The sequence below is a fragment of the Vigna angularis genome, chromosome 4 (assembly GCF_016808095.1).
Source record: "Vigna angularis cultivar LongXiaoDou No.4 chromosome 4, ASM1680809v1, whole genome shotgun sequence".
Classification (NCBI taxonomy): Eukaryota; Viridiplantae; Streptophyta; class Magnoliopsida; order Fabales; family Fabaceae; genus Vigna; species Vigna angularis.
Genome location: NC_068973.1, coordinates 28,352,131 through 28,368,641, shown reverse-complemented (window position 1 = coordinate 28,368,641; position 16,511 = coordinate 28,352,131). Strand labels below are relative to the sequence as shown.

Genomic DNA, 16,511 nt, shown 5'->3' with positions numbered 1-16,511 from the left:
GCCATCAATGGCGCAAGACTTCACGCCACCACCCAATTTTCTCCATCGGATTAGACCATCACTAGAACGCCAACGATGCCTCCATGGCCGCTGCGATTCGCAAATCTCCACGAACGCATCCATAATCTCTGCAAGCCAAATCACAAGCCTCTTCCATGGCATTCTCTAGAATCGTGCGGCCCACGCTCACGACAAGTCACCATTTTCGCAACTCGAAGCCACCAGAAACCAACCCATAATCGTGCTCTCCCCACCATCAACACAAACCTACAATCAGAAAAACCCCAATCGCAAATCGCCGCGACCATGCACCGCTATCACTGTGTTCGTCTCCTTCATCTCCACTATCGCACATACCTACACAGCAAAACCCAATATCGTTTTCCCCAATTCTCTTGCGAACCCTGCGCAGTCATCTCATCACCACCGCAACACCGTGACCACCAAGCCTCCACCTTCATATCCCGATAGAAAATTCCCTGCAAAATCTATTCATCAAGCTTTCCTAATTTACACCATGAGTTTGATTCACCTGTATCATCTATGAAATTGCAAAAAGAGAAGCACAACCATGAATCTCCACGGCGCGGTAGGAGAGAAGGGGCGAAACCCTATTCTCACATGTGTGACAGTACAACAGTAGAAACCCCTTTCCCCAATCTGAAACCCTAATTTTGGGTAGGGAAGAGGCTGACACATGTGATAATTTTTTAATTTAAATAAAAATTTCACCTAATTAAATAATTCACATCAGCATAAACACGTCATCAGAGTTTAACACCGTTTAGGACAACTTAACGGATAGGGTAAAATTTGTTCAATTTTACAAATATTATGACTAAATTGAGACAGTTTCAAATATGAGGACCCAACTGAGATTCTCACATAAATATGAGGACCCGAGGGTTTAAACCAAATTTAAACTTATTTAAAAAGTTAGACTAACTTAACAATGTGCAGCAAAACTAGTGAGAAAGAAACCAATTAAACCATTCATATTCTATTCAAACTTCTTTTTTTCTTACTCCACTAATTTACGCCAGGTAGCACTTGGTACAAAGAGTAATTTAACATCCTCTACTCAAAATATAAAGAGATCATAAACCAACAACCATAATAAACTTAAAATAAGGCCCAATTTGCAAATAAATGTTTTCAAACCCTACAACGTTCTATAAGATACTTCTAGGACCTGGCAACAAATAAACAACCTGAAAAATCTCCTACAACCAGTCAATCAACAGCTTTCACTAATATATGCGCCATTCATAGATATTTGACGTGAAAGCTGAAGAATACATGCATTCACCAAAGCATATTAACTCACTTATGCATAATTCATGTGCTCGCTCTTTTGAATACACCACAGAGAGATACCTCATTGTAAGCCATAACCACAGATTATCCAATATTTCATTTTAGGTAAATTCTACAGAGCAAGGCCATTAAGTTTTTTTTCGCTAAAAGCATTTTCAATTAAGTTCAAATTCAATCTATTAATTAAAAATTTAACGTTAGCATTACCACATTGACTTAGCACATGAATCAAGTACAATACCAGAAAATGAAATATGAACAACGCTACAAGCCGACATGTGGATGGTGGCAAATACTAGGCGAAGGTTCATGAATTGTTTATATTGTACTTTTTTAAAACATCTCTTACATTATAAACCTCAGTACTGTGTATGAGGAATGGGTTGTCATTTGTCAATCTACATGGGCAATTGCCACCTATTCACTTTGTTATACGACATGACATACGAACCAATGCTACCAGCTGTTTCCCTCAGCACCAAAAGGGGTCACAGACAGCAGCTTACTTGTACTTTCCCAAAGCTCACGTGCTAATTTGGCGTTATGTGAAAGTGCTGAAGGGTTGATAGTCCTACCTTTGCCCCCAAAGTAATAAGCCCCTGATGTTCCCTGAAAAATGTAAGTCCATTTAGCACCATGAACTCAAAAGCTATTATAACAGAAAATTAGAGCAGGCATGAGAGATCAGCGTAAGCATAAGCGTAAAGTTGCATACAGAGGGTATAGTTGAACTGCAAGGTACAGGTGGATGAAGTAATAGATGTGGAGCTTAAAATTAAGTAAGCTTTCAGGAGATTGGTATAAGCCCTGCTATATTATTTTCTAACTAGTTCATCAAGATAAAATCGAGGAAAAAAAGGAATTGGTTAAGTTTGGCCAGACTTTACTTATCACTCAACCAAGCTAGATTAATCTGAGGCAAAACCTTGGACACTAATGGATCAGGTTCATGGACAAAAAAGGGTTATCCAGCAATTAGAAGTCAACTGAATAAATGGGGTGGAAAATGATTATAACGGTGATAATTTTTTCTCCATTTAATAGAAAACCTAAGATAAGAAGTCAACTTAGAGCACCTCCAGGGTATTAATCAAGGTCTTAACTTTAAGACATGGATCTTGTATAAGACCTTGGATCTTGAGAATAAAAAGATATTTAATTATAATAATTAAATTGATTTTTAAAGATGTAAGAAAATAAAGTAAAAAATATAATAGTTAGTCGTATAAAACCTTACGTTTTGAAAGCAAAACTTGTAAGAAGGTCTTGATAATGATGTGGTATGGTAGGATCCAATAAAAGTAAAATTAGACTTCATGAGAGGGTCTTGTAAGACCCTTAAGTTGGAGAAACACTTTAGATGATTAATCATTTAAAATAAAATAAACATCATATATATCTTTGTAAGCATACATCTTAATTTCCTAATTTCAGAGAAGTTTTATTTCACAAGAGAACTGCAGAGTTACTACAACTGAAAATTGGGAGAACCTAGGTTAAATGAATGTGTTTATTAGTGTGCGTGATGTGTAATTAGATCCTCTAATGTGTGTAAAAACGTTCATTTGTGAGATATAATGGATCGAAACCTATTTTACCTGAAAGCACAGGTTTGTGTATGCGTTTTATAATGTGTATTTGGATACTCTAATGTATTTCAAAGTTTGTTGAAATAATTGACAAAGTATATTGTTTCCTAGCTAGAGTTCAAGATGCCTTTCCATCACAGAAAGGATAAATTAAAGGAATGACATAGAGCAATTGAGAATGGCATTGCGAGGTGATGGAATAGTAATTAAGGGAGTTGGTGCAGTGGTTTATAAATGGCACTTAGTAAAAAATGGTTATCAACAATAAGTACCACTGAAGTTCTTACCGGTGGAGCTAGAGCAGCATCAATAATAGAATCAACCCCAGACTCGGGGAATTGCAACAGCTGCAGAAATTTCAACACACGTAGTGCCAAACTAGATAGGATGGTTGGAACTTCTCGCATGAGGTTTGTCTGCACAACTCCAGGATCCGCAACACTAATGCGCAACAATAAAAAAAATGAAAGCTAAAGGTGAAGTAGAATTCATGAAAAACGAGAACAAAGCTTCATACAGAAAGTTTAATACATTTTGCAAATCCTTTTTCATTTTATTTCCGTACCAATTTCTGCTCCTTGTCTTATTTTTTATTTATATTCCTTCTCTTCTACTGGAAGATTGGATCATCTAACCTAGCAACCCAAAATTCACTCCAATAACCCAGTAAATCTCATCATTTAATTGAAATTTCAAAACCCAAAGAGAATTACATTACAGGTTTGTCAAACATACATGCATGAATTTCATCCATGGCACATGATTGGCAAATAAACAACTGAGTCCTTATGCTTTGGCCAAAAAGAAGAACACATCATGAGCTGTGCAGAAAACATACATAGCAAACCAAGGGCACATTTGGATAATTTCCATAAGCTCAAGTTAGTTTTTTCAAATGTCTCCCTGAAGCTTATAATTTAATTACGTAGACTGGCATGAAATGGAAGTATCGGATGAACACATTCAAACAACAAAATTGACAGTTATACATTGATTAGTAAACTGATAACATTAAAAGAAATCAATACTACAAAAGTACACGGCACTTGGAAACAAGACAGAAAAGGAAATAAAAGTTAGATTAGTAATTACATACTTGACAAATATCTGGTGAGATTTTCCCATTAGGCAAAGCTGTCGGTGGAGTTCCTTCGAGAAGAGAATTAGGTATACTTCACCAAAAAAATGCTTGTTAGGAATAAACACACAAAGTAATCTATATAACTTAATCCAAAGTCTGCAGTATACATTTAGAATACTCATATATTTGTGCATATGGATATTGTATAGATCTCAAAAATCTCTTCCCGGATACAGTTCCCTCATCAACCTGCACATCAGTAACTAGATAAAACAGCTTGATCAGTTTCTATATGAGATGTATTTTTATCATGGGTATTGGTAAGGTACCCTCATGATTCTTTTAGTATTTTTATCATTTTTAATAATAAGAATAATAAGAATAATAATAAAAGTGTTTCTATACGAGAAGTGCTGATGTAGAGACATTTAATGGAACAAAATCAAACCAAAAGTGTTTGATTACCATACAACAATATTGACCAAAAACTAATGATTATGATGATTTTCCATACCTGCTCGATGTGTAAAGGATGTGACATTCACAATTTTGGAAGATACAGGACTGCTTTCAAGAAGTGGTAGTAGAAGCTTTGTTAAAGCAAATGCACCAATATAATTTGTACCAATCATCCTGGGAATAAACCAGTAAAACATTTATACATTTTAAATGTTAATACTAATTATACAACTAAGGTACCAAACAAACTTGGAGCTGAAAAAGAGGTATAAAAGAAATGGGGTAGCACCACCGTCTAGTACAGTATTGGAAGGATAAATATATGCAGTGTTGCCCCTACAAGCAGAGAGGTGATCTACAAGAATTAAAACCAGGAAACAATCTTATAATTGAACCAAGGTTCACCTTCATAGAGCAAACAGTTCTAACAAAATATTTACATACAACTATAAACATTTCCTTCTTGTGTTTTTGTGTTCCATAAAATCATGTTGATCATGCTAATCAACATTTTCTAAAAAAGTAACAAACACTTATAAACCATTTACCGTAGCTTAAACACATTATCAGCAGTCTAAAAGTAATAATAAAATTTGAAAGCATGTGGCCTTTGCAATGATTTTTGTGTTACAAAGAGCATGCATAAGCACAGGAGTTATTCAATAACAAAGTGAAACTTCTTCAATACAATCAAAGGAGTTAGATAAAAAGTTGTGTAACTGATCATAGCCCTCAGCTGTGACTCTAGGTGATGTTGCAAGTATTCCAGCATTGTTTATCAGTAGTTGTAGTGAGCAGTGCAAATCAGAATCCAAAAGCCACTGTCGCAAGGACATTTTGAACTTTATGATTGATTCAATTGATGACATGTCCACCTGAAAAGCTTTGAGGTGGGCATCTTCATTGGAATCTTTGATTTTTCTTATGGTCTATCAGACAGAGGGAACCAGGGAACACCGATAAGAGATTTATGAAGTGTGGAGTCATCATCACCGTTACTTTTAAAAAGTGTTGAAGGAAAATACCTCTGACAATAGCTGTTGTGAACGTCCAACTGCATTCACAACTGGAATCTTAAGTATACATCACATAGACCAGAAGAAGAATGCAAAACAACATACTATTTCCAATATTTTTCCTCGTTATAGGAGAAATCTTGTGCAGATTCCACCAAATAACCTGACCCCATTCTTCATTAGTAAAGCCAGCACGAGATTCCAGACAGGATTTTGATTTTCACATACTCGTTTTCACTTATATTCCTATTACAATCATTTTCCATTTTAATTTTCAAAACATTTCTCACTTTCTTTCTCTTCCTTTTTTTTCCAATCAATATCTTTTATTTACACTATTGTCGCATCCACAGAGAGTGTGATACAAACATTACACCTTCACAGATAGTAAAGAAAAAGTTGAAAAAGAGTGTCTTACAAGTCCTTCTTCTTCAACCAGATATTAGAACAATTTGGTTATTCTAGCATGAGTAGCAAAGCAATAAAAAAAACTAGAATCGAGAGTTAAATAAGAATAACAATAAACACTTACCAATGGCAACAACATATCCTTCCTTCGAAAGTTTATAAGCAGCAGCTAATCCCAGGCCAGACGTTGCCTACGCCGACACAAAAACCAAACCCCAGAATCAATTTGAAAAATTCCCAAAATCAAACAGTGTGCTACTAACTAAAACAAAGAAAGAAAAAACGGAACCAATATATAAACGAACGACTTACACCAGTGACAACGCAAACAGGCCTAAAATTACTTGTGAAAGGGGAGCACCTGGGATAGGACACGAGTTTCTGAGAGAAGAAAGGACATTTATCGAGAATTACAGGTTTGAACACTAGCCACTGTGATAGGGAAGCCTTGAACAATCGGTAATAAGAAAAAAGAACAGAGAAAGACCACAACAACGCCATTCTCCAAAATTGCACTGAACACATGAAAAAGAAAGCCATCAAGAGCTCCTTTACCAACGAAATCAATCCCATTTTTGCAATTCGAAGCGGAAAAAAAGAAATGATGAAGATTCTAGTTTGCCTTTCTGAAAGAGTGTAACGAGGAGATTAAGAAAGTGATGAAATTGGGCTTTGTTTTACCATCTTAGGCTTTGCGTTATTACGTTGGTGTTCTGCCCTGCTTTCCCGTTCGCCTATGTCGTTCCCAAACTATTGAAAATGTCAACCTTTCATGGACACCCAAATCAACCTTACACACTTGGATTTAGAACTTTCTTTTACTCATCAAATTTCAATATAATATTTCCAAAAAAAATATTAATTTTCTTTACATGTTTAAAAAAAAATCAAAGACAGAAAAAAAGTTGCTGTTTTTACCAAATATTAGTAACAATTGTCTTAAATAACATTCAAGTACGTGTTTATTTATAATATATTAATATTTAATCAAATAAGAAAAATTAACTGATGTTTACGTTAATTAGAAGAAAATTAACATCGTTTAAGTGTATTGATTATAGCATATACTTTTTTCATGCACACATTTCCAAAGGGACATTCTTATTGCGTTTCGTTATTGAAGAAAGGGTTTTATTACAAGTTGGGAGAATAAGCCAAAACCTCATGATGGAGATTTTTGATGGATAAATTGAAAGTGAAGGAGGTGAAAATTATGAAAATCCTTAACTTTTTTAAGTATCCACCACACACATTTATAATATATATATATATATATATATATCCTTATATTCCAAATTTATAATTAATATATTTGAAAGTGATTGTATATTTTTTATAATTTAGGGAAAAAAGTATTTCTATATGTTCCTTATATATGTAGGGCAGGAGATAATATATAGGAAGATTTAAATATGGAATTGACTAATTTCATTTTATTAAGTGGTGATGAAAAAAGGTTATTGGATTTTAAAAAATAGGAGTTGAATGATTAAACTTCCATAAAATTAAAGAGATAAAGTTTATTAAATTCATCTTTTTATTATAAATTAATTAGATAAATTACTTCAGGATGCACTTAATAAATAAGTTGTTTTATTATTGGTGACTCAGCTGCTATTCCAATTTTGTATCAAAGCATTTTCATGAAGCAGATAATATGGTTTTGTTTCTGACAAAATGATAGACACATATTACAGTAACAAAAACATGATTGTAAAAGAAGAAGAAATAATGATGTTAGGGGAAAACTAATTTGTTTAACTCTTAATAAAAATATTTTTTAAATGTTAATAAAAGTTGTTTCAATTTCAAATCATACATTTTTTTCTTAAAGAAGAGGTTTTAGAAGATTAAATAAGAAATATATTATTTTAAACTATACTTAATATCACTTTTTTAAGTCATAAAAGACTTCCATGTTTACCTGAAAAGCACAATAATATTTTCGAAAAATATTTTATGAAAAATTGAAAAAAAGCACAATTTCTTTACGTGCACTGCTTCAAGATAACTTATTTTCTTCGTAGCATGAATTGAATATAGGTTGAGCATAAAATCTAGGTCAAACTATTTTTCTTGTATGATCTTCAGGTCTAATAAAACAACAATAAAAAGAATTTTTAATATCTTTAATAGGCAAATAAGAGATACTAGGTTAAATAAAAAAGGTTAAATACATAGTAGAGTATATACTTTTTATTTATTTATATAAGAGGGACTTTTTTTGGGATATAAAAGGATTTAACTATTTAAAATGTACTAGGTTGGTCGAGTTTGTATTTTCTATATTTTCCGCCTCTTTCACATCCTAGCAACACAAATGTTTTCTTCCCAGGTTGACCAGTAACTTTATCGAATCTTATAGTCACCACAACAAATCCTAGATCATATACAATCCTTTTACACATTCAATTAAGTTTTCACGAGAGGAAAAAAAATCATTTGTTATGAAATTATTCGCCAGATATTGTAAGACCCATATAAAAGTCAAAATAATTTTATGAATGTTGTGGTTTTGAATAATTAATTATGGTGTGCATTCATTTGTAAGATAAAGACTATTATTTGTATTTTGTCCACCATTTTGTTTAGCTTGATTGTCTTGTATTAGTTATTTAAATTTAATGCAAATTGTGTGGTCCATGTTTGGTCAAAGGAGGGTCATAAATAAAATAAAATAATAATAATGTGAAAAGAAGAAGAAGACAAAACTTGAATTATGGAAATTGGCTTTCCGTGAAACATGAGTGCAAGACTTTCAATCATGGGTGCAAAAATTTCTTACATGGGAACCTTCATTTTCCATTATTTTCTTATAGAATGATTGCTAAGCTAGCTTCGAAAGAGAATTTATTTCTCCTTATATAGCATCTATATGGCCAGAAGAGAGGGCAAGAGAAATAAGATTTAAGTTACAAAATACTTTTACATTTGAGAAGGAGAGCAAGCAAGGGTGGTGGTCTAGAAGTATCAAGAGTGAGGAATTTCTTACAAGGAGAAGAGGTAGGGGAGCTAATACTTTCTTGTTATGATCATGAATATGAGTATGAATGTGTTAAAATTTGGTAATGGTAGTTATCTATTGACTTGTGTAAAATTTGGTTTTCATGATTATAATTTCTTATTTTCGAGTTACTGTGGTGCAAAATTTCTATTAATTGTTTTCACCGTTGGATTTAGCTAAAATTTCAATATGTGAATCCTAAGACATATTACTAAAGTTTGACCGTTTGGATTTGAAAATAGAAGTCTGTACTTGGAAAAATAAATCCTGCATGTTTGAGTAAATTAGTTACCCCTGTAGTTCTGTTACTAAGTTGTCTCGGTAAAAATATAGATTTTGACCTATTGGACCGTTAGCTCAACCTCAAAATTTGATATATGATTCCTAAGACATATTAATACAATTTGACCGATCGGATCTGTAATTGAAGGTCTATGTTTAGAGAAAACAATTTCAAAAGTTTGAAACAATCGGATGAACACTGTATTTCTGTACTTAAGCTATCATGGTCAAAATTTCATATATATTTTAGCTACCATTAGATTGAGCCTAAACTTTAGTATGTAGTTCATAAGACATATTAAGTGATCTTGACCGTTCAGATATGGAATTAGATGTCTGTGCTTAGAGGAAATCATTCCGCATTTTGAGTTTAACCGTGAACCACTTAAATTTCTGTCTCTGAGTTACCTCGGTAAAACCTCCATATCTACCTAGTTAACCGTTAGATTACCCTGAAAGTTTAATATGTTGTTCCTAAAAGATAGTGACATACTTGGACCGTCAGATTTGAAATCGGAGTTAAAGATTTAGAGATATTAATTTCGTATCTTCTCAGGGATCTTAATATTGCTTAATTTATGCTTTTGGATCATTTATACAAAAATTATGATTTCCGTCTCATTAACCGTTGGATTGGATTGAAAATTTTACCATATGAATTAAACATGCTGGTTATTAGTTTGATTGGTTCATATCTGTAATTAATGATATGAGTGAAGAATAATCTTTTCACGAAATAGTAAATTTATTTGTATTGGGTAAAAACTTGGATAACTATATTCTTAAATTGTATGTGTAGTTGTATTTTGGAGATTGGAGGATGAGTAATATAAAATATTCTCTATTATAAATTTAATTATATTGAACATTCTGAGTTGTAATAATTATTTGAGTTAAATCATGAATTGTAAATAAGTTGATGGTAAATTTGGATGGGTAGTATAGGCATTATTGCCATAATTGTAAATCTGAATTTTTATATATTTTCCTATGACTTTGGTAAGTCGAGAGGGGAAAGGTTTGAAGCCGGACACTACTTTGGTAAGTAGGTGGGAAAATGAGAGGTGAATTTAATATAAACTGTACTACTTTGGTAAGTAGGCTGAATATTACCTTGTTGTGCTACTTTGGTAAGTAGACAATATCACCTTATTGTGCTACTTTGTTAAGTAGACAATATCACCTCATTGTACTACTTTGGTAAGTAGACAATATTACCATGTTGTGCTACTTTGGTAAGTAGACGATATCACCTTATTGTGCTACTTTGGTAAGTAGACAATATCACTTTGTTGTACTACTTTGGTAAGTAGATAATAAAAATCACCTTGTTAGATTACTTTGGTAAGTAATCAGTATATCATGGTTATACCACTTTGGTAAGTAGACAGAAGGATTGTTGACTGCTGTGCTTTGGTAAGTAGGCAAATTAATAATATGTTGTATTAACTCTAGTAAATCGACTGATGATTTTGACTGAAGAAATATTATAAAGTATCAGTGTAATAGTTGTTTTTTTGAGTATGTTTGAGATGCATGTATTGGACTGATTGCCACACTTGTGATGTTAGTAAGATTGTGGATGATGTATATTTCTTGAATCGGTTAGCTCACCCTATTGTTTGTGTTTGTGTATGTGAATGCAATGATCGTATAATGTGTGATATTATACGGGAGCAGAAACTATTTCAGATGAATTAGCAGATGGTTCTGGACTTGCTTAGAAGATGAGAGATCTGTGGGGAAAAAGAGACATGGGAAATTTCTAAATAAATATGTTTGAAATTTCAAACTGTGTGGAATTTTAAAATTTCAGAAGTTTATGAACTGTGTGAAATTTTATTTTAGAAGACTTGTGTTGTAATAAAGCACTTAATATTTTGTTGGTGTTGAAAATTGTTAAAGAAAAATTATATATGTATTTTTGTGGAAAATAAATTGTAATGCCTAAATCGGGGTGTTACACTGTTTGGTATCAGAGCAATGGTTTTCAAAAATCTTTTGGGGCTTTTAGGAAGTGAGCTCGTTAACTTCTATTGTGTGACTCTGTGATTTGTTGTGATGAGTTTGTAGCTCTTTTGGAGAGCACTGGTTTGAAAGGTAGAGATATGCATTGTTTTGACTTGTGTTTGAATTACTTTCTTTTGACGTATATGGTAGAATATGGCACGTCGATCTAACAATGTTGGTCAAACACCTCCAATTGATGATTTTAATCGGGCTATTGATCGAATGATCAACGCAATGGAGAGGCAACATACCACTCAGGAACCGAGGACTCATTCGAGGCTGAATGACTTTTTGAGGCACGACCCAACAAGGTTCAATGGAAGGGTTACGCCAGATAAAGCAGATGCTTGGATCAAGGACATTGAGAAGATCTTTCATGTGATCAAATGCACAGATGAGGAAAAACTAGATTACGCAACCTTCATACTGAAAGAAGAAGCAGAGTACTGGTGGGATGGTATGAAGCGACTGATGGAATATGATGAAGAGGCTATTACTTGGAACAGTTTCAAGGACACGTTTTTGGAAAAGTACTTCCCGACTAGCGCCAAGATCGAAAGGGAGCAAGAGTTTTTGGCCTTGCGTCAAAGTGGGATGTCAATGCAAGAGTACATCGACAAATTTGAGTATCTTATCCGTTTTTATAGTCAGCACATGACGGAAGGGTGGAAGTGTCAAAGATTTGAGCAGGGTCTGAGGTATGACCTGAGGAGAATGATTGTACCTCTTGAAATCAAGAAGTTTCCAGCCTTAGTCGAGAAGACAAAAAAGGTGGAGTTACTGGAAATAAACCGCAACCGAGTTGACAAGACTCAGAAGGATAAGTTTATTAGAAGAAAGCCATGGAAGAAGCCATATCAGCGACCCCAACCGCTTATGCGAACAACCGTGAAATGTTTTGAATGCGGTGGTGCGCACTACAAGAGGGATTGTCCTAAGCTCTCTGGAGTGAAGGTTGAAGAGAAGAGGTGCTTTGTGTGTAACAAGCCAGGACATTTCGCTCATGTTTGTCCAGAGAAGAAGATAGCACATGCACCACAACAACCAAGTTCTTCAGGCGTGAAGCCCAAGATAGCTGGAAGGGTTTTCGCTTTGACCGGTGAAGAGGCTGCAAAGCCAGGTAATCTCATCCTTGACACATGCCTTTTGTTTGGTAAATATGTGCATGTATTGTTTGATTCTGAAGTTACGCACTCCTTTGTTTCTTCTACTTGTTTGAAAGACTTCAAAATACCGGTGAGTAATCTAAGGTATGAATTGGTGGTTTCTACACCAACATCGGGTCAGATCTCAACCAGTTCAATCTGTGTTGGATGCCCGATTGTAGTCTTCGGACGCAAGTTCAAAGCGAACTTGATCTCCTTACCTCTCAAAGGCTTAGATGTAATTCTGGGAATGGATTGGTTGACCGCCAATCACGTTCTTCTTGACTGTGGACAACAACGATTGGTTTTTCCAGACTCGGATGGTTTAGAACTGATCTCAACCAAAGAAGCTCTAAAGGATGTTAGTGATGGGGCCATGTGTTTTGTGCTGGTAGCTCAAGAGAAGAAGAGTTTAAGGTTCAAACGACGAGTATCCCAGTAGTGGAAGAGTTCGAGGATGTCTTTCCAGATGAAGTACCAGGGTTGCCACCAAGCAGGGAAGTGGAGTTCTCTATAGACTTGGTACTAGGAGCTGGACTAGTGTCTATGGCTCCGTATATGATGGCTCCGACAGAGCTAGCAGAGCTGAAGAGACAAATTGAGGAACTACTGGAGAAGAGGTTTATGAGGCCGAGTGTGTCACCATGGGGAGCTCCAGTCTTGTTAGTAAAGAAGAAAGATGGTAATTCAAGGTTGTGCATTGACTATCGACAGCTGAACAAGTTGACGATTAAGAACAAGTACCCACTGCCAAGAATTGATGACTTATTGGATCAGTTGCGAGGAGCTGGTGTGTTTTCGAAGATTGACCTGAGGTCTGGTTACCATCAGATCTTGGTCAAGCCAGAGGATAGTCAAAAGACGGCTTTCAGGTCACGTTATGGTCACTACGAGTTTGTGGTGATGCCGTTTGGAGTGACTAATGCTCATGCTATATTCATGGATTACATGAATCGAATATTTCGACCGTGGCTAGATAAATTCGTTGTTGTGTTCATAGACGACATTCTTATATATTCAAGGGATCGTGAAGAACATGCTGAACATTTGAGGATTGTGTTGGAGACTCTTAGGGAGCATCAATTGTTTGGGAAATTATCTAAATGTGAATTTTGGTTGGAGGAAATACAATTCCTTGGCCACGTGATTTCTGCCAAAGGAATTTCTGTAGATCCAACGAAGGTGGAGGCAGTGCTAAAATGGGAACGTCCAAAGACGGTGACAGAAGTAAGAAGTTTTGTAGGCCTAGCTGGTTACTACAGGAAGTTCGTCGAAGGTTTCTCCAAGATAGTGGGTCCTTTGACGCAGTTGACTCGTAAAGAACAACCTTTCTTATGGACCGACAAGTGTGAAACAAGTTTTGAAGAGATGAAGAAACGGTTGACAAGTGCTCCAGTATTAGCAGTTCCTGATACTTCTAAAGTTTTTGAAGTGTTTTGTGATGCCTCATACCATGGGCTCGGTTGTGTATTGATGCAGGAGAAGCGAACAGTAGCTTATGCATCGAGACAGTTGAAGGTGCATGAAAGGAACTATCCAATGCACGACATCGAGTTAGCGGCTGTGGTTTTTGCTTTGAAGACTTGGAGGCACTATCTGTACGGATCACACAAATTTGATGTGCAATTAAGAATGCAGTATAACTAGGAAGTGACTCCTAGGTCGTCTCTCAAGGACCAATATTATGGGTTCAGTCTCAGATTTTTTACACGAAGTTGTGAAAGTTTTTGGATGTAGAAAAATAAAATTTAAAATTGGAAATTAAATGAAACTGAATTGAAAAACACTGAAATAAATTTTAACAACAGTAAAAACAAGCGGTAAAAGATGGTAAAAACGGAACAGTAAATATGTAGAAACGGTAAAAACATTGTAATTAAAATTTACCAAAAGCATCAGTAAAAATAAAGGGTAAAAACAACATGTGAAAATAAGATGAATAGAAAAATACATTGACAGGATTTTAACGTTTCAGAAAATAGTAAACGATAAAAATAGAAGACTGAAAATAAAATTCATCAAAGATTAACACTTGAAATAAAACTCTTTAACAGTGAAGGTAAAAAAATTAAATGAACAGATCCAAATACGGTGACAAACTTCTAATCTACTACACGTTTCAGAAATAAAATTACATTTTCACTGTTTGAATTGGAATTTCAGAACCTCTGGAAGAGAGGCCCGAGAGTACTTCCTATACTACTCTTAAAACTCCACTAAAATCTGATTCAATTCTCCTGCTGCTGCTCCTGGTTTTATAACCAATTTTCTGAACCCGTGAGCCTCTCCGTCTGCCAACTTTTCTTCTTCTTCAATCACTTTTCATGTGGGCTCCTTTCACTATTCCATTCTCTTCCCGTGAACACTTCTCATACTTCCATCCATCACCATGCAGCTGCTCTACTGGACCCGTGGCTTGGACAACAACACATTCCAACTTTCTCTGTTGTGCTTGTTGGGTTCTTCCTCTCCAACTTCATTCTTCATGTGTGCTTTGACGTTGTGTTCCCTGGATGAGCATTAACGTGTGTAGAGGTTGCCTTCGTGTGAAAATACCATGAGAACCAAGCTGCTTTTCTGGATTTTTCTTCTCTTCTTTTCCAGCAAGCTTCTTCATTCCATGTGCATCACTTTGATCAAACCCGGACTTGGCTGCTGCAACTGCTGGATGGCTTCTTCTCCCGTGACTGTGGACGTTGTGTGGAGGCCATGGTTGTGACGCCTCCCAGCTGGACCGTGGCAGCACCTTCAGACGTGCGGACCAGCTGCTGCTGGAACAATGAAGATGTGGGGAGCGTGTGCTGCTGAACTGCTGCCGCCGTGGTGAAGCTTGCTGGGCGTTCTCCTTCTCTTTGTTATACTTATACTTCTCTTTTCCATTCAGCCTTGGCTTACTCACGTTGTAGCTGTTGTACCGAGAGGTCCTCTGCTGACTTGTGCATGCCGTGGTCTTCTCTCCAAGATGCTGGATCTCCAGCTCCAAGCTGTTGTAACGTAGTGCTCTTCATTCTCTACTCAAACATCATGGACTCTTCTCTAAGGTGGAACAGCTGCTATTTCACGGTCTTTTCTCAAGCTGGAACGTGAAGGAGAGCTGCTGGATGGGCGTTGCTGCATGTGGCTGCCGATGGATGCTCTTTGCTTGGAAGCTGCTTCACGTGTGCTGCTGAGCTTTTGTCATCTCCAATTACCAATTAAAAATCTCAAAGCTTATGTGGGCCGTGACACTACTTCATAATACTCTTTCAACATTTCTCATACGTGAACTTTGACCGGCCCCATGATTTCCATTAAGCTTTACTTGTTTAAATTGTTGTAGCAAGTTGTAATGTGTGCACACCTCCAAACTATCTAGGATCGTGAGCTTCTTGTGTGGAGTGGAAGAGGACGGTCTGCACATTCTTTTCAAGGTAGGCCGTGAGCTTGCCAACCATGAGTGGTGGCCCCTACATGTTGTGTCCCACTTAAAGATAAACCATACTCTTCATTCGTTTGCCTTGAATGCTTCTTCACGTGCCATGCTTGATTTCAAAAACAATATTCCCATGGAGCCCCCACTTTTATCTATGCTTTTCAATTTGGATTTTGGACATATTCATTCAAATTTGACAAGATAAATGCTCTTTGTGTATCCAATTGCCGTGTGATGTGTTGGGTGCAATACAGAGAATCGATTGTTCTCTCTTTCACGTGCAATGGGTCATCAAATAGGCCATGAAACAATTAAATGTGCTTCTCCCAATCAAACAAATGGACGTGTGGTGTGTATGGTTTCTAGACCAATATTACTTCTTAAGAATTCTAAGAAGTATAATAACACATTGTGCAAATGAATATCCTTCCAAATGTCCCAAATTGTATTTCCAATATTTTTCCTGCAATTACTAATGCAAATAATTAGCTCAGATGATTCAAATTAATCAAAATTAGAATTTCTGGTCAAGTTAAGCACAATTAGCAAAACGAGATAATAATGGATATTATAGCACAATTCCCTGATTAAAATCGGTACAATAAGCTGAGTGAAGTGAAGAAAATAATGATTCATCAGTGATCACAAGAGTTTAAAGTATCTCTTCGATCAGAAAGAGTTGAACATGAGGCAGAGAAGGTGGATGGAGTACTTGAAGGATTTTGATTTTGAGTTACAATACCATCCAGGGAAGGTAAATGTTGTAGCCGATGCTTTGAGTAGGAAGC

General features: G+C 35.7%; 2 protein-coding genes across 4 annotated transcripts; one reads left to right on the top strand and one right to left on the bottom strand.

Annotated features, from left to right (window-relative positions):
• Nucleotides 1-1,610: 1,610 nt before the first annotated feature.
• On the bottom strand, nt 1,611-6,680 carry LOC108329937 (uncharacterized). Of its 3 annotated transcripts, none has more exons than XM_017564331.2 (10): nt 6,552-6,680; nt 6,183-6,385; nt 5,995-6,061; nt 5,472-5,500; nt 5,167-5,375; nt 4,502-4,620; nt 4,155-4,250; nt 4,003-4,078; nt 3,194-3,347; nt 1,611-1,926 (listed from the first exon to the last, which is right to left on the bottom strand). In XM_017564331.2, exons 2-10 carry the CDS (start codon nt 6,369-6,371, stop codon nt 1,774-1,776), a joined length of 1,092 nt encoding a protein of 363 aa, XP_017419820.1. In that variant the 5' UTR covers nt 6,372-6,385; nt 6,552-6,680; the 3' UTR covers nt 1,611-1,773. The 3 variants fall into 3 exon arrangements, with proteins under 3 accessions (XP_017419820.1, XP_017419821.1, XP_017419819.1); XM_017564332.2 differs by having other exon boundaries at nt 6,183-6,251; nt 6,552-6,648; XM_017564330.2 differs by having other exon boundaries at nt 6,183-6,672.
• Nucleotides 6,681-11,319: 4,639 nt separating this feature from the next.
• On the top strand, nt 11,320-12,753 carry LOC128196255 (uncharacterized). Its single transcript, XM_052876504.1, has one exon. It carries the CDS (start codon nt 11,320-11,322, stop codon nt 12,751-12,753), a length of 1,434 nt encoding a protein of 477 aa, XP_052732464.1.
• The last annotated feature ends 3,758 nt before the right edge of the window (nt 12,754-16,511 follow it).